General features: G+C 36.9%; 2 protein-coding genes across 2 annotated transcripts; both read right to left on the bottom strand.

The window, feature by feature from the left end:
• Positions 1-434: 434 nt before the first annotated feature.
• LOC103704537 (E3 ubiquitin protein ligase DRIP2) lies at positions 435-12,134 on the bottom strand. Its single transcript, XM_008787874.4, has 7 exons — positions 11,660-12,134; positions 9,959-10,058; positions 6,872-7,205; positions 6,309-6,742; positions 6,162-6,212; positions 3,077-3,149; positions 435-882 (listed from the first exon to the last, which is right to left on the bottom strand). Exons 1-7 carry the CDS (start codon positions 11,802-11,804, stop codon positions 709-711), a joined length of 1,311 nt encoding a protein of 436 aa, XP_008786096.1. The 5' UTR covers positions 11,805-12,134; the 3' UTR covers positions 435-708.
• A 4,245-nt stretch (positions 12,135-16,379) lies between these two features.
• On the bottom strand, positions 16,380-26,495 carry LOC103704592 (magnesium transporter MRS2-I-like). The gene is made up of 12 exons (XM_008787944.3): positions 26,223-26,495; positions 26,077-26,106; positions 25,715-25,856; positions 24,005-24,126; positions 22,510-22,584; positions 21,502-21,729; positions 21,344-21,388; positions 17,659-17,703; positions 17,528-17,557; positions 17,153-17,272; positions 16,961-17,056; positions 16,380-16,795 (listed from the first exon to the last, which is right to left on the bottom strand). The coding sequence occupies exons 1-11, from the start codon at positions 26,493-26,495 to the stop codon at positions 16,970-16,972; spliced, it is 1,197 nt and encodes a 398-aa protein (XP_008786166.2). The 3' UTR covers positions 16,380-16,795; positions 16,961-16,969.
• Positions 26,496-26,969: the final 474 nt, after the last annotated feature.

Here is a 26,969-nt window from a genome sequence, read left to right as displayed (position 1 = left end):
ACATTCTGCCAAAGCGCGTATATACATATAATAATAATAAGTGAAAACATCTTTTGCACAAGACACTGTGGGCCAATTTAAAATAGAGTTGCCTGAAGCACTCCGAAGCTTATTATTTTTTGATTTTATTGAATTTATTCATAATGTATAAAATGCCCGTTTTAGCAACAAATAAAAATATTTTCGTAGCTCTTGCACCCAATTTAATGCACTTTTCATTCTTTCTGATTTTGCCACATACTCCCTGATATGATACTCCAAAAGCAGACACGAAGAGGCTACAAATCCTAGGAAAATAAAGTTGAACCGCATAATTCATGGAAGTACTCAATAACTGTTTTAAATATATATACTTTCCTACTTAAATTATGTTAGTGATGATTCAAAAGCAATAAGAACCGAACACTCCAACACAGAACACCATTTGATCACCCTCATATGCAATATAATGCTCTTGCAAATCACTAAATTAACGTTACATCGGTGCAAGTTTAAACATGCAAGGACATGTTCATATGAAATGAAGGACGGTGACATACACTAATGGATACATTAAGGGCATAAACGCATCCTGTGAAAGGCCAGGCTCAGCACTTGTGATATAAGAAAGGGGAATCCTTAACCACCTCCTAAAGCACAAGGTGAAAATACAGCAGGACACCTTCATTTGGATTATTGGAGAATTGGAAAGATGTTGTTGTGATGCATTCATGCGGCCGGAACCTTGCGACGACCATAAGCAAGCACCATCACAAACTCCTTGGCTGAGGTACCGCTAGATGCTTGCACCCTCTGTGATGATCCCCCATTTAGCCACATATCTACTAAATTGTGCAGGGTCAAACCGGAGTTCACTAGTTGGCCTCGGCACTTAATTTCCACCTATAACCACAAGTCGAAGAATCAAATATTTTTCTCCATGGGGTAAAAGAATGAGTTGATCAGAGGAATGAATTACACAGCTGAATACAATAAGCAAAGTCAGTGGATGAGACCAGTTTCTATAGTAATTCATGTTTATTGTTCTATAGTAAGAAATCATAGAATTTTTATCCTGCTCTGCTTAAGAACCTAGAACAACTGAAATAAATACAAAGTCTCATGATCATTAGTATCTTAGCCTCTGAGCCTCTGACTCTGATTGAATGCTGATCGATGTTAAGAGAATGTTCAATCTAATACATCCAAGCACTATGTGTTGCCATACAGTGTTTAGAGAATGACTGTTCAAACATGGGCAACTAATCAGGTCTAGGCATGTTAAGAGCTACAAAATGGGATGTGATGTAAATAATAAATGGATAATTTTATAAGTTTTGCACCTATAGAGGAGAAAGTAATTAAAAACCAATCAAGATTGTGGAGGCATGTTCATCAAGTATACAGTGACTTGATATATATCATGTCAGTCTTTGTGATGGAACAAATCACTAAATTATCTATTCAAAAAAAAAAAGCAGTCATATCTATCTTCTAGAAATACAATCCATGGACCAGTTGGTTAATTTCTCTAGACGTTGCTCAATTCTGCTTCAACTTACAAAAGAGATCTTCCTCAAACAAGAGCCCATTTGAGCTTGTCACAGGCCAGCAACCCCTTATGCCCCACACAATTGTTGCCGGATATCAAGGAAGTAGTCCAAGTGCTTAGTTGTTTGCCTAGGAGTGGCACAAGAATGCTGATGATTGCGTTTTGGATCATAAGAAACATAATTGACATATTGAACAAGACTAACAGTAGTATGAGAGATGTGAAGTTCTTTAAGCATGTCTTAGAAGATCGATACATAAAAAGCTTAAGAACATTTTACAATGACCCTCAAACTGACTTCAACCAATTGAGTCATTGTCAAAATACCGGACCGGATGACTTTGTCCAACCAAGTGGTCTGCCACAAATCCTAGGAGGCCAGCAAACAGGTGAGAAAGTGTTTTGATTATCACGAAAGATTGGCGGTGAATGAATAGGGAGACTGGCATCAGTGTGTAGGAAATGAAGGCATTTTTGTACTCTTGGCATACAATCGTGGCGTAAAAATTGGCATCTACAAGATTGTACGCTTGTAGAGTGACTGAGTTTGAGATATGCATCAACTTTTAAGCTAATGTAAGCACCAACTTTGATGCACTTACATGGTCGATACACTAGAACATATCATTGTATAATTTCCATAACTCAACGTACTATTCATGAACAAATTTCTAACCAACTAAAACGTTTATGAATTTCCAAACAAGCTATAGCTCTTTTAACCCTTATAAAATCCAGAGAAATAATATTGAAAGTAATAAAAAAAAGGAGTATCCTGGTACACGAGGCACCAGCTATTGCGAGGTCAAGAGAGGGTCAGATGTACGCAGTCTTACTCTACATGTGGAGTGGCTATTTTTATGTTTCAAACTTGTGACACTCCGGTCAAAATGAAGCAATCTTACCATTGTACCAAGGCCCACCATCTAGAAATATACGAAAAATAGTACAATATAATAAACAGACAGTCCTTAATGGGTTTTAGCTTTCATAGATTTACTCTAATTGCAGTTTATTTGAACTAGTTGCAGTTTGTCTGGAACTTACTCATATGATCATCAAAAAAGAAATATTTATTAACTTCATGTATTTTTAGGCATATATTTGTGGGTTCTTGCTTTTGTCTAGTATCATTTTCTTTTCCCCCCAATTGTGCAGACTTTTAGGAAATCTGGGTTTAATTAACAGCTTGTAGAAAATCAAGGACAATGCTTGTTCAAGATCATTTTGATCTAATTCTACATTTACTTCTACAACAATCAATAAAAAAATGACCGAGATTATTTGCTACTTATAGGACAATTTCTTGCATATCTTCATTGCAGAGTATCATGTTCCCTGTAGCTTCTTTCTGGTGTATGTCTACACTCTTGATACATCATATGCAAGTCAGTGTAGTTGCAACGTAAGTAGGCTCAGTAGACTCAAAGTAAAATTCTATCATCCTAGCAACAAAAAGCAACGGTGTTCGTTCCATTTTACTACCTGATACCAGTTAAGATACAAGCAAAATCTACTAATATAAGAAGGAAATTGGAAACTCACCTCAGCTTCACTTGCAATATTAAGCTTCTTTGCAAGGTATTTTTGGATGAAAGAAACAGTTAGATTGCCATCCCTAAGACCAAAAGTAGTAAAATAATATATGTTAATACAAGGCAACAATGAAAGAAATAATGGATAAAAAGAGCCATTAAGCATGATAACTAACATGCAACTTTTCTCCACTCAATTAAGCTACAAAAAGCGATAGGAATAATAATTCTTTGTGGATTCTCATTATTAGAATAATTGGCTTGTCTTCATAGTTCATGCCAACAAATATTACACAGGTAGGTACATCGATCTACAAGAGAAGTTGCTTGCAAAAGCAAAAAGAGAAATAATTAGATTTAGCATCCCTGACAGTCAAGTGGTTTGATGCGCCTATAAAAACTTCCTTCAAAAATCCTACACAGAGAAGAATTAATATTCTAGCTAGTTAGACAACAGCACTGCTGATATCCTAACACAAGTGCCTTTTAGTGACTGAATATACTTCTTTCAAACATCCTTCGCAGGGGAGAACTAATATCATAGTTAGATCAATAAATGAGTAACAAACATGCATCTAATGACAATGATAGCAGCATTCCACCTATTACAACTAATATGCAAATTTAGCTTCAGATGGTACTCACAATCCCCGAATTGCATAATAATACTTTACTCAATAACAAAATTCAATTTTCAACATATGAAATGAACTAGTTTTATGCAATTGTTCCATAATTCAGAAATTCGTATTAAATCTCTCTTCAACAGTTCAACTATTATGTTTGCCACTGAATACACCTTTATGCTTGCCTATTTCTTTCTTCCCCCTTTTCCACAGAGAGCATTGAGCATTTTCCCCAACCAACTACAGTTCAATCTTTCTTTTATTAACCATCATATGAATGAAGTAATGTAAACTATCTTCTAGTAGATCCATGATGCTGGGGAGACCTGAATTTTTATTTGACAACTTTCAGCTGTCAAGACATCTGACGCATAGCATGTGGTTTATTGAAACATGTTGCATCTATATTGTGGACATATAACAGACACCAGACACCTGTGTATTAAACCATATACCATTGCATTACTAATACAACTTGAATACGGACTTTAATCATCAAATCTACTTAATGGGCACTTTAAGAAGCAGCATATGATCTATATCAATACGTGAACCTATTCTCTATCAGATGTTGACCATCCAAATGGTGGAAAATTGATGATGGCATCTTTGGAAGAAAATTTGAGAAAGTGGCCTGCAGAAACATGGAAGGCCAGTTACACAATTTTGAGTCTATGAAAACCAATGGTATTGAAGGCAAGTCTTCACGCAATGGCAAGGTTGCTCTATTGTGACATAAAGGCCATAGGTTTGAAACAAGAAAACAGCCTCTCCGTATATAGGGATAAGGCTGCATACATCTTATCCTCCTCCGACCCTACAATGGCAAGAACTTGATGTATTGGGCTTCCCTTTTTTGAAACCAAAAGGCAGTCATCCAAGTTTCCCCAAGACTTGGAAATAGTCAAAGATGGGGGGGGAGAGAGAGAGAGAAGAGGAGACAAATTTTTAAAAAATGAAACTTTTGTCTTTCCAAGTCCTTCTTTGCGTCTAAATTTTCCATTTCCAAAAAGGTTTTTCATCCGTTGTCCTTCTCACAGCCATTGGTTGAAATCCAACTACATCAAGCGAGGGGGCGAAAAAAGAAAAACTTTATTTAGAATAATTTTTTCCTTTGTCCTTTGATCAAAATCTAAGGAATAGATGCATGTTGTACTTACTTTTTTCAAGTTTGTGGCTGATGAAGATTTAAATAATTTATGTCCAAAGTTTTTTGGAGAGAAAGTCATATTCCCTGGTCCAAAGCTGAATTGTCCTCACAATCAACAGTTTTTATTTTCTTTTTCAGATTCGTCCTATACTTTTCGAACTAGAATTTTTGCTCTAGAATGGAAAAAATGAGCTTTCTAATTTGACAATACAATTTTTTATTCAATAGTCAAGATATATATACACATGGATATACACAGATCTTTGTTATTCTTACTAATATTCTGAAAAAATATCATTTTTGGATTGACTTTCAAGAACCGAGCTACTGAATCAGTAAGGTTCTGAGTTGAGCTTCTCAGTGCAAAATGATAGATCTGCTTTCTCATATTTTTGTTAGTTCTAATTCATCGTTCTAACAGACCATAATCATCAAACCACTTACCTGACACTAGGACACAAACCTAGCCTATAGTCCAGGCGACTGCCTATGCATCATAGTGCAGAAGACGCCCAATCATCCTTGATTTCTCTGCTTCATAAGATTTTGTATATTATTTAATAAGCTAAGATATTGAAACATGCCTTAAGTCATATGAAATGAACATTTTGCATAAATGCTCACAAGGAGGCACCTTTCTAGATTTTTTGTAATACGTAATCATATACAACAGGAACAGCTTCATCTACTGTTCTAAAGAATTTACCTAAAAAACAATGCTGACTTCCTCAAAACCTTTGGCCTAATCTCAATAGATGCAACTCAGCATTCTGCATTACCTTTGCAATCTCACTTCACACCTCCACACCTGCTTTCTACATGCTTCCTTGCAATAAATTTTCAAGAGCTATGCTGGCATGTTTCCACACCCAGACCTGCCATAGCGCTAGTCCCTATTTTAAGCAACTAAAGGCCTGATTACCAAGAAAGCCATGGCTTTATCTGAAGAAAATAAGGGCATTATGTACACTTTTTGATAATGTGAATATGTTATATATCCCTTTCTTAGGTCACAGCTGCATGCAACACCAATTTAGCATAAAAGACATGGAGAGTTTACTTCATTTTCCTTTCTTCTTTACCATTTAATTTTCATGTTCATACTCTATTCTATTTCTTAAAAAACTAAAATGTTTCCCAGAATGGCTCTGTCACATCAAAAACATCCTGAAAAGAATGCATCTTATAGCATAACTTTACACATGACATTCAAAATGACAAAAACAAATAAAGCAAAATGAGATACCTTTTGAACAATGCAAAATAGTTAATTGTGACATTAGCATGTTCTAGAGCCATATTGAGGAGGGAAAACTCACTTGATCCTCAAGTAATTTGCAGGTACCTGGGGCAATTGCGAATCTCCTTCCCTGAAACCATGTTGCAAACTCAGAAAAGAGGCTTTTAAAAATAACAAAGCATAGAAATTACAACTATAACTTCCAGAAAAGGGAACAGTTTCTCACTGGTCAAAAGAGGGAACTAATGAAAACCAAACTTGATTTATCCTCCTTTCACGTTGAGCACCTGCAGAATCAAGCAGTGCCTGAGTTGAGGTTCCTAACTCTTTCCTCTTTCGGCTATTTCCTTGCAGTCTCCTAGCTCTTGCCATCACTGGATGCATTGGAACACTTTCATGCTTCTCATCATGAATTTTCAATTTATTTGGATGTTCCCTACCCTTCACCTTATGAAACTGTACTTCATTATCAGCACCATTGATTTGCTCTGCCTTTATAACAGGACTCCATGGACTAGACTTAGGAGACTTTGATCTGTTTGCAGCTTCAACCAGGAAATTTAAAGGTTTCAAAAGCTCAGTCTTATCCAAAAAGGACTCTTCACCATTCTCTGTATCTTTGTTAGGTCTATGGTTAGATGGCTCTGCTTTTGTAGAACTCTGGAAGGTTCACCAAATACGAATGTCAATATAGATAATTATAGAAAGGCAGCTCTGAGCACGAGTAAGTATATGAAGAGTATTTTCCACTTAAATCAGAGATATAAAAAACAATGATCATAATTCTACCTGTCTTCTGTTCTGAGTCATCTTGCTCGAAGTCTCAGTTGAGATTGAGTCTTCTGCTTGCTTTTCAGCATTATTATCTTCTTTTTTAATAGACTGGTTAATAACAGGACTTAATCCACGTAGTGCAGCAGCCCTTCTAGCTACAGCTTTTGTCCTTCTTCCTGTCAGACCTGTCTGTGTTGCTATTCGAGGAGTGTTGACGACCAAAGAAGAAAGTGATCTTTCTTTTCTTCTAACAGGCAATGCAATGGGAGGCACAATTTCCGGAGCATTAACCTTTCTTCTTTTGAATGGAAATATCTTTGCTCTCACATCTTGTAGATTGTGATCAGGTCTGCGTACATTCTAGCATCAATTCATGCACTTCCACAACGCATGTAAGCATAAAGTTAGACGAAATAACTCTCTTGAGATTCTTCTTGTTGCATTCAACTTCAATAAAATGAATTTTCATGCTCCCAAGTTTGGTGAAGCAAGGCAGGCTCCAGTCTAACAAAATTTAGACATCACCCACAAGCTTTCTGTCTTTCAACCATTTAGCTGGGAAAACAAGATCCCTCCAAAGGCAACATATAATTACAGCAAGATCACATAATTTCCAAGTTCAGCAATGCAATTAACAGGCCGAAGTGGAAAAACCACATATAAACAGAAATATGCAATTGAGTTGAAACTCTAACAACAAAATAAAAGGTGAAAGACACTAGGATGTGCTTCAAATGGAGCAAGAAATCATTTCAACAAGTTTTGCTAAAATGGACATAGTTTCAGTGCCATGAAATCACAAAGACCTACACAAGTACCACCTACATTTTCAACAATTTCAAGTCATTACAGATTAATTATTCCATGACATTATAGCTCCGCCTTTCAAGAAACCTAACACCATTGCTTTGCATGGTAGCTTTTTAATCTGCACACTGGAGGCACATTTGGAGGATGAACAAAGAAAAAGATGGTGCCTACTTGCTTTGATGCTTCTTTGCTCTGATCACTAGACTTAACACTTCACTTATAAGACAACAGGGAGAACAGATTGCAAGAGTTATGCTTCTAGTGTCTTAGGTGCTTCCAGCACATGGCAATAGAATTATAAAAATCAACCAATTTAGTACAACGGTTGATAAATGGAAAATCTAGGGCTTTAAAAATATTCAGGGTAATGACCTGGGGATCCATTGGAAAAATTATAATGCTATTCTTTTTGGTATCTTATTAGAGACTTCTAAACAATAGATATAAAACAAGGACTTTGTAAGGCAAAAAGGTTTCAAGGATTAGAGTTTGATGCCATAGCTAAGATCTTTTTCAGTGCTCCACTAGAAGGCTAAGGTGAGCTTCAAGTTTGGTTTCAGGATGAGTGGAGTGGTCTATAAACAGATTAACTCCTCTGTTACTATGGATTATTCAGTGAAAGGATACAGGCTTAGTGCTTTCCTTTCATGCAAACTCAGCATGTATTAAAAAAAGTTGTTGTAAATCTAGCAAATACATTGGTAAGCAATCAAAAGAGAGGAATAAAAATTGTGCAAGATTTGAGCTCTGGCTTGAGATGCATTAATGTTACAGATCCCATGATAGGGCTATTAAAGGAAGTTTTGAGGGGAATTGATTGTGTTTTATGCTTAATGACTACCTCTTTGCATGAAAATAGCCTATGTAGCATTCACGTTTAGCACTGATCACATTTAAACTCCAAAACTGAAGGCTTAATAGTGAACACACCTGGAAGGATGACCCTGCCTTTGGTATTTCTAATAGGAATAATGAATTATATTGGTTAGTTTCACTCAGGCCGCCAAAGCACTGGTATCAATCAGGGAAAACACAACGGGATGCAGCAAGATCAAGTGCTGATATGCGTTGCTCCACCAACATTTTCAGACTCAATATCAGACCCCACACTGGTACTTTAATGGTACGGTTCGGGATGGGTTGGAAAGACAACCCTCGTAGGATGCTGCTGGAGGCAAGACAGCAGCAATACCATGTATTGGTATGGTATCATAACAAGCCCCTATACTCTACCAATACCCTATTGGATCTGTACGGTAAGCTTGGTATGGGGCAATACGGATCAGTATAGAAAACCTTGGGACATAGCTTAAACTTTATGGTTATAGATATTACTATACGGAGACATTGTTGATGTACCAATGGATTTGTAGGAGATAACACTATGTGCTTCAACTAAATATTAGAGACAAAAGAATCAGCCAGCCTGATATCATTATGCACTAGGTCTATACAAAAAATAAAAAAAGTTACACAGACTTTTACTTGTGGATTATTATATTATCAAATCAAGCTTTTGAGAAACACTTTCAAAATATAGTTTAAATAAACATACCTTATCAATTTCAAAAAAATATATATCAATTTCTGGGCTGTAAAGGGGAACTTATGGTCATGTGGAAAATAATCTGCACTAAAAAGGGTTTATAGGTCCCAATTTTTCTTGAATTTCTTCAAGAGGCTACTATCTCATGCCATTTTGGTTTCAGGGAATCTACCTTTATGTATTTGTTTTCCCACATAGATTATTATCATATGTAGCTGCAGTTCACGACCCTCACAATTGCAACTCTCTCTCCTCTTTTTGACATTTGGAAATACCTCATTTTAGTAGCTAGAATCTTATACTTCAGGTGCTGAAACTGCTTTGAAGTTTCTTTAGAATCTTGCTTCCAAACTCACTTCCTTGGCACTTTTTGCTAAAAAAACTTTCCAAAGCCACGCTTCCTGCTCTTGTATCCAAATCCATTCTCAGTTCAAGTAACTAAGATCCCTATCTTTCTATTTCACACCCTTAGAAAATAAAAGGCTGATAATCCCATCTATGTTTCTTTTTTCTTTTTCTTTTTTTTTTGTTCTTCCCATTACTACTCTCCACTCAATCTAACAAAGAATAACTTTAATGCACAGGTTGAAATTCTATTGTATTAATATCCCCAATAGTTTAGCCATAATATTCTACAGGTTTTTTATCCAAGATGCTTTGAAGTAAGGGTTAGCAAACAAAGTTAGAAACTTAACTGAGCAATATAACAACTGAAAGTCTAAATATTTCCAGAGAAAAGAAATAACCTGAGCTTCTCTATTGGAGCACAACCCAGATCGGTATTGCATATTGGGCAGCAATCTAACTCCTCGTCGGTGAGTTTCTCCAAGATACACTTCCTGCAAACTGTTTCAATGATAAAAATATTAAAGAATTGTTACATCACCAACTCACTAAGCATACCGGGATTCCCTCTAGGGAAAATAGAATAGCAGACGAGCAAGAAATGCTCTATTCATTGCTTTAAGATAACATTAAAAAAAGCATCAAATATTTGACTATCAAAAAATAATTTAAAGTTGACGGATAGAAATATAATTTAGGAGTAGAGAAACATGATATATTCATATACGATGAGGCCCTAGAGTAATTACTAGCCTTCAGAGATAACCTTAGCCAGAAATAAGAAAACAAGAACAGTGACTTCATCAAGGAACTGCTGAAATGAAATGTTTGGGAAGTTCAGCGACAGTGTACTTACAACAGAATCAGGAAACTGCGACTCAAATTAAGATTCTCTAGACAAAGATATGCCCCCAGCATGACAACCTTACAACCAACCTGATGAACTAATTAATCATTATTAGTAGCTTCATGATCATGATTAGTCAATACTTAACAACTAAGCAGGTTCAACTGGCATGACAACCTAATAAACAAGCCAATAAAGATTACAAACTAACTAACGACAAATAGAAGCTCGGTGTATCATGATTGATCAACAATTAACGGCTACGCAGCTTCAACTGAATAGAAGCATGTAGACATGCAGCTACAAAGATTTTGTGCAAAACCTCTCATGATAAGTACTGTTATGGACATATACAGCAATTTTTTCCTATATTGGTAAAAAGCATGAAATATAAACTGAAGAACAGAAAAGAAGTCTATCGAGTACCAAGTGTCATATATTATAGAGTCAAGGAACTCTGAAGCATAGATTTAACGGACAGACAACAGTTTCGATCATAAGGACATTAATGCAATTCCCAACTCAATTCTAGTATATGGAAGAGGACGTTCAACATTGTATAGTAAAATCATATATTTGATGTCCACTTCTCTCAGAAAAGGAAAGATACCCAAAGTTTGCTGCTTCCATACTAAATTATTAAGACGCAGAGGGCAACAGCTAGATGAAATTTAATTTCTGATGGAATCACAACAGCATGCATGGAGCTTCCCCTGCTCCTTTCAACTAAAAAACACTCGAAAATGTCCACCTTTAATCTCAATAGCTTCTGCCGGTGCCAGATGAGTAATGACACCAGTAACCAGATAAAGGTACCACCTTTCTCCATGTGCGAACACTCATCAACCTCCTCCTACCTCACTATGGCGGCAGAGCCGGAAGAAGACAACACAGAAGCCGAAACAGCCAACGGTGCATGCGACTGCAGGACCTCGTGTCAAAGGGGAACGGACCGAAACCATAGAAGAACCACCTTTGAAACCAGTTTCGACACAAGACCAGCCTCCAATCTCAAAAAACCAATTGAAACAAAGGAAAACCCAGATCGCTAGATCGAATAATTACCAAAAATATAAAAAAAAACATCACAGAACAGAACCAGGAAATATAAATTCATGAACCCGGAATCGAATAGCCCGAAACCAAACGGCACCCACGTAGGGGAAAAAAAATTCAATAAAATGAATCAACCGAGATGGCGAAACCCAGAGAAGAAGAGAGAGACGGAGAGGAGAAAGCGGAGAGGGGGGCTCACACGTGTGGAGGCATTCGGAGATGGTGGTGGCGTCGCGGAGGAGCTTGTGACAGAGGGGACACGTCATGCACGCGGCCAGCAGCTCCCTCTTGACCATCACCACCTGCGGCGGCCGCGCCGCCGTCCCGGACCCGTCGTTGGCCATCTCCTGCACCGCCAGCCCGCGGCCCCCGCGCCGCTCAGCACGCCTCCCTGCATGCCTGCTCGCAGCGCCACAGCCCGCCGTCCCCTACCATCCCTACGGCTTCGGAACCCACATTGATCGCCTAATCACGTAGGGAAAGCAGAAACGAGGGGGATCTGACGACGAGAACGGATAACGATCGGATTTTATGCGGAGAAAAGGAAGAGGAGAGCGGTCTGAGGGTGGATTTGGAGAAGGAAAGGGGGGAGGAGAGTGGGAGAGCGGGCGAAAGAGAGAGGGATCGAGCGACGACGAGGAGCCCCAGAGAGAGAAAGAGAGAGAGAGAGAGAGAGAGAGAGAGAAGGGAAGGCAGGAGAAACGGGTGGGGGCGGAGAATAAATATTTATAATAAAAGTGATAAATATGAAAAGAGAAGATAAAAAAAAAAAAAAAAGGAGAGCACGGAACGAGGAGGTTTTTCGCGTGCTCGGGCCGAACCCACGCGTCCTCGAGGTGGGTAGACCATCTCTCCTTGGGCAAAGCCGGACGCTAACGTGCGCCACAGTTGGGCGGTTCAGAATTGAACCGTTGGGTTGGTCGAACCCGAACCCGAACCTGAACCCAAATCCGGCTCTCTCTCGCTCGCTCTCTCTTCTTTATGTTTTTGTTTTTGGTTTGGCTTGTGCTGGTTTAGTGAGAACCGGTATTCTTTTTTGACGAGGTGGCACTTCGGTTCAACATTTATCTTAAAGTGCACATAAATGGGAAGAGGGTCAGCTTCTAGGCTCCAACCACCAAAGGTGGGGGGCAGTCACCTAGACCACCTTGAGAGAGGAAAAAACAAAAAAAAAGAGAGGGAAAGAAAAAAAAAAAAAAAACCGAAGGGAGGGGAGGAAGGGAAAAGATAAAATTCACTTTATTATACTAAGCAAAAATGACACATGATATGTATTGCATTGCATTAGGGTATTCCCATGCATGCTCCTCAAATCGAGGATATATCAATGAAAGTCTGAGTGACTATCTTTTGGCAAGCTTGGCGCCGTTACAATTTGATTTTTTTTAAATTGAACAAGCTTTTATGTGTCACATTTATTGAATCTACTATCAAATTCAACTTCTACAATAGCATAATCTCAAGTTAGATATCTAATCATTGCCCCATTTCTTCTAGGATATTTCACCCATCTTTGCTCACCTAGCTCCTTTTCTTAAAGAAAGATAATAAAAGTGTGTAAAGAAAATTAATTTTCCAACCTTGAACCCATCCTTATCTCTTCTCATTATGTTGCATAAGCATATAAGTTATTATAGATGTTGTAGTCTCCATTAGAAAATAAAATTGGGGCCCCTATTTCGACCATCTATGAGAAAAAGAAAGAAGAGGCAAAAAGGAGATAAATGCCACTTCGTTATACAAAGCAAAACCGGAGTCTAACGTGTATTGTATTACAAAAAGGCACCTTCATGCATGCTCATGAGACAGCAAATTATAAAATTTTTGAGAATCGCTGGGTACATGCCCTTTAATAAAGAATATGTCAAAGTGCATATCTTCTTACAAGCTTTGCATGGTTATAATTTCTTTTATTTAAATAAAATAATATTTATATATCACATATATTGATTCTATTGCAAATTTTAAGTATAATACTAGTATATATGCTGTGTGGATAGTTTTACGACCAACCCTATTTCTTCGTGGACATTTTACATTATCCCATTTGTTTTTGGACATTAAGTCAAGTTCTTTTTTAAGCAAATACACTTATCTTTGTTCAACCGGCTCTCCCACTTACAATGAAACGATAAAAATGCACTAAGAAAAATGGTCATCGATCTTGCATATTTGAAATTATAGGCATTTGTTATGCTACTTCTCGCATGCTTCGCATACGCTAAATAGTATCTATTATAACTCCATATTTGTCATGGGTGATGTATGTGATTTTTCGGATTGCCCTATTCGTTGTAGATATTTGTGCTAACTATATACATTATACATACCGAGTAATTAGGTCATATTAGCTTACTTTATAGTCAAGCAATCTGCAATCATTAGAAAGGAGCGAACCAACTACTTGGATTAAGCCATGTCAGTATCTTCATTTTATCACAGAGAACAAATTTATGCAGCGTGGGTCTCATCCTAGAGTAGTAGGTATAATAAAAATTTCTAGAACTCTTGAAGTATCAAATCAATAGTTCCATATAATTACGCCGAGAGAAATATGGCCGAGAATATGTTCCACAGAACTAACTCCTGCGATTGCTTCTCATCATTGCATTGTATCAGCTTCTGATGCCAGTGGCCCATGTATAACTTAATAACTTCAGCAAAAACCACAAAAATGAATGGAAGCAAAGTGACTAGGTTGCATGAGATAAGGGGGTCCACTGCTACTAGCACCCATCAGATCTTTCTATCTGAAGACCAGTGTTATTTGGATGTTGCTAATCGTAGGCATATGTATGTGGAAGTTTTGATTCTTATATTGCTTCATTTATTGAAGTCCTATATGATTTTTGGTCAGATAGTTGTATATCCAAACATTTTTTTTTTCTTTATCGAATGAGATAACTCCTTGTACACAAGCACAACAAACATGCCTAGTTTGTGTTAAAACAAAAAAAAAATCTAAGTAGGACCAGCTAACTAACGAGATGCATCAAAAAAAAGACATGCATAATAAAATAAAAAAATATTATATACTATTTAACATTTATCCCTTTAAAATTACTATTTATACAATCACCCTTCTTCTTAGCTATTGTCGCAATTCTATTCCTGCCACGACGTTTTGCCGTACATCTATATCCCAACAACAGCACGACTCTATCATGAAGCAATTATTAATAAATCGAAATGACTAAAATACCCTCCCGTCCTCTTTAATTGCCCTCACCTTGGAGAGCTTGCCCATGTCTTCTTTCGCCTGTTTCACTACTGTTTTCGACGCCACATGCCGCCGCGCTCCTCGAACTCATCGGCCTTCTATTTGTCCGCATCCTCTCCGTTGCTCCTACCACTCTTCTGATCCCCTTAAGGCATTTGACGATATGTCTCACAAGAATTAGATATTCCTCCACCATCGTTGGCCCTTTCCCATTGGCATGAGAGACGCTATATCCCTTCTGATGGGAACCTCGGATGTGACATTAGATTCGCTATTTTAAGGTTCCAATCCCTCTTAATCTCAACGACGTCCTTAAAGTTAGAAAAAAACATTGGTGTCTAAATATATGGAGGGGGAAACGAAATAGGATTATAAACAGTGAGAGGCTCATGCCACAATCATGGGTTTTGTTGGATTCTAAAACATCAAATTATAAATCAAGTAGGAAACACGTACTCAAAGCATAATCATAAGATCGTCACTAATAGATGGAGTTGATAGGCATAGACTTCGAAAACAGCCTGCAAATTCAAATGGTTTTCTATTGCTTTTCCTAGCTCCGGACGTCATTATATATATATATATATATATATATATATATATATATATATATATATATATATATATATATATATATATATATATATATATATATATATATATATATATATATATATATATATATATATATATATATATATATATATATATATATATATCTGCAACCTAAAGCGGCCGAGTTTGAGCACAAAAAATATCAAATTTTGTATACGCCGAAATGGGACCCGGGGACGACCGTCGGCTGAGAAGGAGGAGCTCCAGTGTGAGATGGCGGGTGGCGGTCCGTCGGCGAGCGACGTCCTCCGGAGGACCTGCAAAAAGCCGGTGGCCGGAGTTTCCGGCGCCGGCCCTCCGATGGGAGGAGAGGAAATATGTCTCCGGAGTTTCAGAGTCCAACCCCCTCTAAGATGGAGGGGTTTTCCTTTTATAGAGGGGTATAGGATTACCTGTGATGTGACGGGGCAAACGAGTTACCGTCATGATTGAGCATGTCGTATGAATTAATGCACTGTCGTAGGAGATCAGGCCGGAGCCGATGAGTCGTCGTGGCTGATCGGATGTAGCCGAGCGGGTCAACTGTTTGCCGTGGAGGGCTTGAGATCCGTAGATAGCATGCGCATTAATTGTTGAGTGAGCCGAAGATCAGCAGAGGCCATGCGCATTGATTATTGAGTGAGCTGGAGATCAGCAGAGGCCATGTCGGGCTTCCGAGGTCGGACGTTTCGAGGTCGAGCGCCTGGTCGGACGCCAGGTCGGGCGCCTCTGAAGCCGGGCGTCTTCAGGTTGGACGCCTCCAGGTCGGGCGCCTTCAGGTTAGGCGTCTCTGAGTTGGGCGTCTTGGTCACGTGCCGGCGACGCATTCATGTGCTTCAGGGCAATTTATATTCCCCCAACAACGCCCAATGCGAAGCTCGGTTAAAAATTAACAGAATTTAGGCCTGATGCATGGCCTATGGTCAGCTCTACTAGTGCAACCTAGTATTGCCAACATCTGGAGTTTCACATGTATGTCGGTCTTGTTAATTTATAATTTGTGAAGGCAACGTATTTCAACTTCAACAAAATATCCCTCCTTTCTCCTCTTGGACCGACGGAAATAAGAAATGCAAATCAATTAAAAGTGAGGAAGAACACTGAATTCATAATTTTTCATAGAAATGAAACCGGCAACGACCGCGCCATCTCCTTGGATGGTTGCAAATTATGCCAGCTTGCGTCCAAGTGGACATAGAGCGGAGGCAGGCTAAATAACTTGACAGAAGGAACTATAGGGTAGAAGAAACTGATCGAAGAAATATATGTATTAGACAAACAAAACAAACCAATGTACTCTTTCTAGAACTTCTGGCTTGAATAACTTGATTTTAGAGGAAACACCAACAAAAAGAAATACTTGTGAAATGATAGTACAAAAATGAACTAATACAATAGACCATGACCCATGGAAGTGGAATTTTGTTGTGAACCAGGCACCAAGCTCCTCGGGCCAAGACTTTTATCTTGCCTCCAATGCGGAGTAGCAAATTTTTAGGAATATTTGACATCTCACAGGTTCTGGCAAAGGAAAAGAGAACAAGCAGTCATCAGCCAAACATAGCAACGCAGAAAAATTGAGCAATTCCAATTAAGAGAATGATTTGAAAATAATTTGCGTGGATTAGATCTTGCTAGTGATTGCATGGGGAGAAATTTATAAACTGACTCCTCAATCATGCATACCTCTGGAAATCAAGACCCAATAAGTCCTCTGCAGCGAGCGTAAAAAACAACAAAAATGAACAGCAATCCAGACACAAGTCCTGATATACCAACCACCTGTTCAACAATGAAAAACCAAGATGTAGGCAAGATATGAGAAACATTTTATGCATGTCGAATAGCCCTTCTATCCACTAATTCATAGATACTCACCCATTTGAACAGGTATCCATGGTTATCATTCCATGAAAATGGGATATTCATGCCAAAAATCCCAGCAACTAGAGAGTAAACAGTGAGGGCAGCAGTAGCGCCATTCAAGAAAAGCTCTAACTGCCATCAGTATGATAAAAGTAAGGCTGGACCTATCAGGCACCCAACCAGAAAGAGAACCAAAGCCTCCAAAAGCACATAAGCAAGAGCATATTGCAGCAAATACAAAAGAAGTCACAAAGTGCTTGATTTGGCAAAATAACAAGCAAATCTTGAAATGTGATCTGATTGCCATCAGAACAATGTGGGACTTCTGACATTCACTACAGGCTGAATAAAGTTTTAAAAATAAACAATAGAGGTAGAAATTGTCACCTGAATTAACTGATTTCGGTGATTGTCAAGCTGCATAATTTAGAACATTTCGGTGTTTATCACACTATTCATGAGAACCACTTGAGTTATTTTAAGGCAAACAAAAGGACTTTTTAGTATTTAGAAGCCACCTGAAAATTGATATAGTCCTCAGTGTCATCGATGTATTCCCGCAGCTGCAAAGAAAGATGCGACAATTTTCAGAAACAAAGTGGAGACAGAAATTATGAACAGCCAATGATGTATCACTTTCATCCAATGCCCAGCTTATCCAAAAGTATAACAATTTTGAGTAATTATATAAAATCTGAAATGATTCTTTCAACTTAAAAAAACTGAAAAAAAGTTATCCCAGGAATAGGCAGAGAAAACAAATGAATAAAGGAATAAGACTTCGATCAATCGGACTCATGATACAAATCATATATTCTATTCCTGCTGTGCTTGTCAACCTATTATGCCATGATACCTTGATAAGACAGTGGGGTGAAGACCAACGACGAAGAGAAATAAGCAATATGTAAACATAACAACTAGTGAGTAATTCATTAGATATGGTATTCATTGTATTAATAGTAGGATTACTGATGCATGAATACATGTACATCCATTAACACTAAACCACTTGCCTTTTCCCAATAATATGGACTCAATTCAATGAAACAATATATGATCAAAATAAATTTAAAAATTCTTATGATCAGGCCTTGGGACTGAGACTGGGAAAAATGGTGCCAGGTCAAAGGTACTCGGTAAGAGTGGGAGCTACAATGTAATGTAGAAGAGTAGAAAGCACAATGCAACCTGCCAAATAATTTAGAACTTCAGATGGTTAAACTCATGTTGGAGCAACCCTAAAAGATTTTTGGAAGCTTGGAAGAATCAAGACGGATTGTAGTAAGGTTAAAATAGAGAAATAGTTTAAGCTCATGTCAGAATGACCTTTAAAGATTTCTGTAAGCTTGGAAGAATCTAAATGAAGACTTCAGTAATTCATTTGAGGCACTTGTATGATAAATGAAAATTCAGATTGAAACAAAGTCAACAGAAAAAAATTATTTTCTATTAGAAATATGTGTATTTCATAATCAGAGAACATACACATGAAAAGAGGAGAAAAAAAAACAAATAACAGCATCGAAAAATCACAACTCAATTAGAAGTCCTAGGGAAGCCATGCATTGTCTCCCATCAAGGCCATCCTCACATGGAATAGTATCTGTAATACAAATTTTCATTTCTGGAATCCTAATCTGTCAAACTTCATCTACCTTCTTACCTGCCTCTTCTTGAACATGTATAACAGCAATCACCTTCATGGAACTAGAAGATGCATAAGATTGCAAGCAGTATTTTAACAATGCAAAAATTATGACAAAAGTCATAAAGATATAACACTGGCATCTTTCTCCAACTTCGCCTTAGAGAATGACAGTTTTCAACAAAATCATAGCTCTACATGCAGCACACATATCAAGCAATTTTCACACATAACACATCACCGAACACCGTCTGCAAACATTTCAAAATAACTAGTGAAACAAAAGCCTGATAGACTCATTAGATGCCATAACCTTTTTTCAAAGAAAGAGCAACAATTTCTACTTTTCTTTTAACAAAAAAAGTGAAAATTAAACAATGGACACTCCCTCAATAATACAACCAAGAAAGGACTAGCAAAAAATAGAAAAAAAACTGCAAAGTATGGTTAAAAACTTCCAAAAGAGATTATTTTCCTTCACAGACTACCTCTTCCAATCTTCCATGCCATCTTCAGGTTTAAGTTCCACCTCCAACAAAAATTCATATGGCATGGTTTACCGAGCAACACGCAAGGTTACAGAAGTGGGATTCAATCAATAAACTCAAAACAAGAACAGAATTTCTTTAATGCTTTTGGGGTAGCTTGTGGAAAATATTTCACAATAAGAATAAAAAATATTTCGAAAAACTATTTTATAATCAGAACACAGCCAGAGCTTATTCAGAAAAATAAAAAAATTAAAAATAGTACAAGTTAAAGTTAGACAACATATATCGTTTGGAATAATCTAACGCAGCATGCTAATTATAATTAATATGCTAATATTTAGTGAAAAAGGATAACACAGTATGAATTATAATAGTATAGAAAAAAGGAATTATATGACTACACCATACAAAAGTATGAAGTTAAATACTTGCATTTGTTCTGGATGTAATGATCCTTTTTCCCAAAAACATGTAATCAATTTTTAAAAGTAAATAGAATCTTTCTTTTTAAAAAAATTGTTCTCCAAGTTAGGGAATTTCATAAAATGTTGCAAGATCTTACTTGTAAACATAACTAGAAACATTCACGCTCGTCATGTGTGAGCTGCCGTTTTACCAAAAAAAAAAAAAAAAAAAAAAAATAGAAACATGAAAAATCCAGAATTTAAAATATTTGAAAAAACATAATATAAGGATTTCAAATTTTATGAGCCAAAATATCAGATTTTAATATATTATGTCGGCAAGATCTCCAAGATCTATTTGTTTTATACAAACTTGGAAATTATTTTAGAGAAACAAGAAAAAGAACATTCTTTTCAACTAAACTTCAGGAAACCCACCAACCTAAAGCTTCAAAATATTCTCAAATTTGCAAAATCCAAGTTTAATTAAGCAAAAAATGTTTTTAGATGCAAAACCAACTATCAACAACTAAAGGGATTTTTTTGGGGAAAAAAAAGAAGTCTACCCTCACTAAAAAATTGGACCAGGTTAAAAAGCCTCATAAACATTGATCTCAGTCACCTTTACTGTGGAAACCCCAAAACAGCGTTGGCTTCTATTTTAGTTTCCGCTGAAACCAAACTAACTGGATCACAGCTTTTCTGCTTCAACCAAATCTTAAAACCATGCACCAAACTATAAGAAAGGAACCACCAAACCTCACTTGCCAAGGAAAATGGTAACATTCAGGTTCCCCATCCAGCTAATTATATTAGTACAAGCAACCTCTTGCTCCATCAAATTTTATTCCAAAGACCATTGCTTGTATGAGTACGCGCACTTGTGTAATGCGTGAACTTCAAAATTGTCCACACTCAGAGGGCATAGTTACGAGAACAAGGCACGGGATTCCGATTGAATTTTGTTGTCTTTCCAACTTGTAATAGATTTACCATAAATGTTCTCTTAGGCCTTTCCCTCCTTTTTCCTGGCCATACTGCAAATCCAAGTAGCTATCCTTGCCATAACTCCTCAAATCATTGTCATGCATTATTTGTAACATTATATTCAGATCTCCATGACCTCAATTAACAGGTGTCCACTGTGCCCACTAATGTCCCTGTTTTTAGCCTGATGCCTTCAGGTCTTATCATGCATATTCAGCTCCAAAATATCAAACAAGTAGCGACAATCCAGTTTACAACAATTGACCATAAATGGAATTAGAATGTAATAAGAAAATACAATTTCACAATTAGATATAACATACCACAATCACCTGCATTTTAGGTCTTAATCCTTTCTTAAAAACTCAGCTCGTTGTCAAGAAACTTGTTATCATTTTTATTGTAAATATTAAACATGAAAAATTATTTGTTATACTTTCATATGATATTTGGCATGTAAAAACATGTATTGTCTGACATCCTAACAGTCCATAATATGTGAAAGACCAAAATGTCAAGGATTCCTCCTACACTAGTGGCTGTATAACATTTTAAGACACAAATGAGTGCCTGTGCCATAAGAAAAATTAGAGCAGATAGCACAAATTTTGGAGGACTTTCTTTTACTCATTAACATTAATGAAGCCAGTTCAATTGAGTAAGGGATGCTTACCGTGGTCAATTGGTTCAAGGTGCTGTCAACTTGTCTAAAGTAAGCCTGCATAGCTAGAGTATAGCGCACATTAGAATCTGTTTATTGGACAGGAATGGTTTCTAACAATGATATATCAGAACAAAATTTACTGCGAGAAGTAGAAATATCATTATAACCTCAAGTAACATCTCAAGTTCCTCGACATCATTCTCATTTCCATGAAATGTTGCTGCACTTGCTCTGCTTGCTCCAAATATTTTTGAAGCTATTGTTGGTGAGGCAGGTAAGTGGTTAGGCACAACAGAGTTGCTGTTAGGAGAGGATGCTCCAGCCATCTTTCTTGACAAGTAAAGATCGGCCATGTCATTGTCATCATCCAGTAACTGTTCGAGTTCATCCCTTACCTGAAGAAGGCAGCAAACTTGATTACTAAAAGGGAGAGGATTAAAAAAAAAGAAGAAGGAAGACAGCTTCACTGCTGTCTAGATCCTAGATATGCATCAAATCAGCATGAGATCCAAAATTTGCACATGGATATTAATATTGAAATTAATTTATAAATATTTTGTGGATAATAGCAATATTATGCTTGAGAACTATCTCTAGATTTCTTCAGTTGTCAAAATTTAGAGAAGGAAAAAAACCAACACTTGAATATAGAAGAAAACTGCAAATCACATTCCAGTGTTGTTTCACTTGACAGCACTATATGGACAACATCATTCGAAGATGCAACCATGTAACTTATGATAGCCATGAATCACCAGTTAAAATCAACTCATCGGGCACTAAGATTTCATTGTTTCCTACAGTCATATCAATCCATAACATCTAATCAGCATTTCCAGAATGTAGCAAATAAACTAATGGGTTCTCTTACAGGGATCAGCCTATAACATTTTTCCTGATAGCAAATGAGAGGCAAGCTAAATAGAATAAGATAGCTAAACCAATGCATCTTTTTTGAAAAATGTCAAAAATACAACGAAACAATAATGCACAAATCAAAGGAAATATCAAACACGCGTATAACAATTTAACAATGTCGTAACAACAAATGTAACCTAATAAAGCCATGAGTGTTGCAGGAGATGTATTGTTTACCCTCAGCAAAATAAGTCAATACACCTAGCCAGTTAATATATGTCAGCAGTGAACATTTAAAAGGTTAAAAAGATCTGCACCTTTTGAACACGAGCAGTCAACCTTGTCATTGCACTCTTAAGCTTGCGCACCCTGTCCAAGTTACGGCTGCTAATCTGCAGATTGTGACTTCGTTAACCAAATTGCCAAAAGCATAAGCTAGAACATATAGATGAAAAAAAAAATCTTCTTAGACACAATTAATATTGTTGTTTCTTTTGTGTCGGCAAGGTGCGTCATATAAACCAGAGAATAGAAAGATTTAAATCAGTAGACAGTTTATGAGTTAATTAAGAATACTAGTTTATGAAATCCCTTTATTTAGTGGGTCATAATTTGTATTTTTTAACCTTCTTCTGAAAATTAAAATTTTTAATGATTTTCCCATGCAGCTTAATCGTATTAAGCATGTGATTTTGATTTTTATAAGAGCCAGATGGCATTCCTTAGGTTTATGTGACTTTGTCATATTTGAGTCAGAACCAACTCTATCATACAATAGGTTTGAAGAAACAGATTAAATAATGATCATGTTTAGAGGGCGTACTCGTATGGATGAGAGAATTGCAGAACTGAGTATATTGGTTAGACGGCATGAGCTGCATTTTTATTTTTATTTTATTATAACTCTAGATGCCAGAAAATGATGATGCCTTCTTCTCTCCACAAGGTGACCTTGCAACTCCATAAGCATGACATAACCTCCAACCAGATTTAGGGGACTTAGCATGAACTGGTTTTCGTATCAAAGCCTAGACATCTTGTAGTTGTAGGGTTCTCTTATCATGCAATGATAGCAATATGAACTTACGTTCAGAATTCATGTTTGCTTGCAATAACTAAATAGCTTGAACATCCGGTATAGCTGGTGCCAATAACTGAAGTAATGTTTATACTCACAAATAGAGTGTCAAAACTCAAACCAAAAGAAGCTCCTAAGTAAAGTTGACAATAACAGAGGGCCACCAAATGCTTTCGCGATAGGAAAGCAAAAGGCTGGAACCAAAAAAGATGATATGGCATAATCCAAATTATTTGGATGCCAAAGCATACAAACAAATAGATGTTAAGATGATGAGTACTGAATTTGAAAACATGGAATTAAAAGTGATCATTCCAACAATAAAGAACTTGAATGTTCTGAATAAGAGAAGGAAGATGAATTTAACCTAACAAAGTTCAATGTCAACTACAAAAATTGTTTGGACGACATCAGCATCAAAGTTTAATTTAATGGATGATTTTTTTTAAGACACATCAAACAGAAACAATCTCTCCTTACCTAGCTATTTTCAAAATCTTTGGAAAAAAAATGATGGTTTTTACCACCAGCAACTATGAAGATGTGACCTTGTGCTAGTGCACAGTTAGACTCCCGACCAAATCTAGGTTTTAGAAAATGGTTCAAAAGACATGATGCTATTAAAGGAAAGTTGACATAAAACAAAGTGAATTAACAGAATTTTTGAAACAAATGATTAAGTGGTGTTATGTGTAAGAAAGGATGCATGATACAGAAAGTAAGTTTTCACATACCTTGGAGGTCAGCTCATCTAATGCAGGGTATGCAGCAGCTTCCAGATCTGTCGTACGAGCACTGAGAAAGCTACAAATTGCTTCTAAAGCAACTTCGAGGGCTCGAAACTCAAATGGAGATTCTGTATTGCATGATATGAGCATTATCAGGGCTTATAAACAATAATGCCTATCTCACATATTATGCTTTGAAAAAGAGTCCATACAAAACACCAACATTTCACATTTTTTGTGGTAAAAAGGCTTGAACTGACAAGCATGATGACACAGTTCCACATCTCAGGCAGCCACTTTGTTCACAAAAAAGCACATCAAGAAAATAAAAGGACAAGCATTAGGTCTGCTCCCAGTCTGCAGTCTGCCCCTCCCAGGACCATGGATTGCCAGACCACAATGGGTAATGGCTCTTTTTTATCTTAACTCAACTCTGTTATAACTTTCAAGCACTCATGCACACGTACGCACGTCACCCATATGACGATACAAATAAAATTACTAATTGATGAATAATAACATGTTACCTTGGCTTCTTTAGATGGATATCGAAACATCAGACAATCACTTATACCTTATTAATAAGATCATGTTTATCTTCCAACAATATACCTTACCAGCAATCTCCAAAATAAATATTCCAATCCCGGATTGTATTAATATGGAAGGAATTTTGGCATATTCTTACTCAAAAATGCATTTGAAGGTACATGTAATCTACCGATATCATCCAGTGTTGCTCTATAATGAATAGATATGTTAATGTCCTTTCACAAACTTTTCCAAGAAATTTGGTAGAGACGAAGTACAATTAAAACAGGAAAATACCAATAGTTTATATAACTGATTTTAAATGCTTTGATCGAATGGCCACAGTGAAACATTTATTTTTCCTTTTTGTAAAAAAAAGTATTAATATTCATCAAAATAATTATATTTATATTTGTTAAATATCAAAAATTATTTACCAAGAAAAAAATAAAAAGCTTAGCTACTTTTATGCACAAAGTTTCAAGCAATATTTTACATGTAAAACCCTACAAATTCTATTAGTTATCTATACTCAATCCAATTTATAAGTTATACTGGAAATATTAACGCAATATGTCACCTTACAGCAATGAGTGCGTTATCACATCTAATCATTCTTTTCTTGAGTAGTAAATCAAAAACAAATATCTACATTCGAGCATTTATGTAAACTCAAACTTTATTGTAAAGTCAAAATTTATTGGCCTTCACATGGAAGTCAAGACTGCCGACACTGACTTCACTTTAACATGGTTCGAGTTGAAATTATCAGGGGCCTCTTTTATCATTCCCTTGAGTAATAGACAACTTTACTGTGATATGGTTAAATTTGAAAAATTTATATCCTTTAAGATGAGAAGAGCAATTTCTATATCATGTACTCAAATTGTTGTTCAGTTTAAGTTTCCAAAAAAATGTTAACAGAAAGCCTAAACGTGCGAGTTGAAAAAAGATGATTTGGTTTCTACTTGTTCAAACCCCTTCAAGAAAAATTACAGTTAACAAAACCTGGAAAATTAATCTTGTTTAATTTTTTTTAGAAAAAAGAGAGGCCATAATAACCTAAATTCAAGGTTTCTTTTTTTTTTTTTTTTTGTCCCTTCATTTGTTATCACAAGGTTTAAGGTCAGAGGTAACCAATCAGGAAAAGCAGTTCTTAAGCAGTCATGTAATATTACAAATCACCATGTTCTTCGACAGCTTCAATCTCATTGTGTCCGCTTCCTTCACCTTGTGCTTGCTGAACTACATTGGCAGTGGGTAGACGCCTGTGAAGCTCCGCCACTACTGGAATGACATTCTCATTGTAAGGATCTCTAAGCAACACCTACAGAATCCATCAAACCAAAGAAGGGTAATCACAGAGTGGAAAAAAAGAAAAAGGCTTGTTCCTTTCCTACTACTACAACTACAGATGCAGAATACTACATTGCATCTCCTCTAACAACTTAAATATTATCAAAACCACACCAAAACAGGTAAGTATAATTAAAAAAAAATCCAACTTTAATTAATAAAGAACAAGAATAGGAGAGTGCAGATCACACCTCTTCTGCCGTAATTATCGCTTTAATGTGCTGTTTTTCAAGAAAAATAAAAGATACGTTAGCACATTAATTAACAAAATCTAACAACAAGGAATCAATAATGAAAACAAGAAGAATCATTAAAAAAAAAAATGAAAAGGATTCACCTCGAGATTGAGAACGATGGCCCTCTCCCGTCCCAAGATTGAGGAGGGATAGGAGAGCAAGGGATCGATGATCCTGAGATCCCGGGCGTGGACCTGGACCCGGTGCATTATGGCATACTTGTCCACGTCCAGGACCTTCGCCTCGCCGGTGAAGTCCAACACGATCCATCTCCTCGTCGTCGACGACGACGCCTCCGCCACCTCGCCGTTGGCCTCCAACGCCGCCGCCTCGCCGTGGGCCTCCAACGCCGCCGCCCACCCCTCCCGCGCCATCACATCTCCGTCCAAGAACTCTAGATTCTATCAAAAACCTCGACGGGAGAAGATATCTATGAAAAATCTTGACGGGAGAAAACGGGAGAGGGGAGAGTCCACGTGTTAGATCAAATCCTCCCAACGATTCGGTTGCGAAGAAGTCTCCCACGAGCTTATCTTAAAAAGTAGTTTGTCCGTTTAGCTTACACGCGCCGTAGAAGGAAAGGAGTTTCGAGGCTCACGGCGGGCGGGAGAGAGGGCGGTTTTGAGTAGGAATCGAATTGTAACTGTTTTTTTTTTAAAAAAATATATATATTATTATTATTATTATTTTATTATTATTTTATTATTAGTAAAAACGGCAATTCATATAGTTCTAATATTAGTACATCCCACCAAGTCAGAAGGAAATAAAAGGTACAATGGGGGCGGGAGCCCTACTATGGGCGTCCATAAAAACTTTTCGGAGTGTCGTGCAATATAGAAGGCGAC

The sequence above is a fragment of the Phoenix dactylifera genome, unplaced genomic scaffold (genome assembly GCF_009389715.1).
Source record: "Phoenix dactylifera cultivar Barhee BC4 unplaced genomic scaffold, palm_55x_up_171113_PBpolish2nd_filt_p 000007F, whole genome shotgun sequence".
NCBI lineage: Eukaryota > Viridiplantae > Streptophyta > Magnoliopsida > Arecales > Arecaceae > Phoenix > Phoenix dactylifera.
Note: the sequence above shows the minus strand (reverse complement) of the source record. Positions and strands in the feature narration are given on the sequence as shown.

What these genes read in the sequence shown, in the direction of transcription:
- LOC103704537 (XM_008787874.4), bottom strand. Translation starts at nt 11,804, where the DNA reads ATGGCCAACGACGGGTCCGGGACGGCGGCGCGGCCGCCGCAGGTGGTG. An exon ending in GCTCCAATAGAGAAGCTCAG is followed by an intron (nt 7,206 to 9,958) that starts GTTATTTCTTTT and finishes GAATGTACGCAG; the next exon opens with ACCTGATCACAATCTACAAG. An exon ending in GCAAATTACTTGAGGATCAA is followed by an intron (nt 3,150 to 6,161) that starts GTGAGTTTTCCC and finishes TTTTGGTCTTAG; the next exon opens with GGATGGCAATCTAACTGTTT.
- LOC103704592 (XM_008787944.3), bottom strand. Translation starts at nt 26,495, where the DNA reads ATGGCGCGGGAGGGGTGGGCGGCGGCGTTGGAGGCCCACGGCGAGGCG. An exon ending in CCATCGTTCTCAATCTCGAG is followed by an intron (nt 26,107 to 26,222) that starts GTGAATCCTTTT and finishes CTTGAAAAACAG; the next exon opens with CACATTAAAGCGATAATTAC. An exon ending in ATGGATACCTGTTCAAATGG is followed by an intron (nt 17,057 to 17,152) that starts GTGAGTATCTAT and finishes ATTGTTGAACAG; the next exon opens with GTGGTTGGTATATCAGGACT.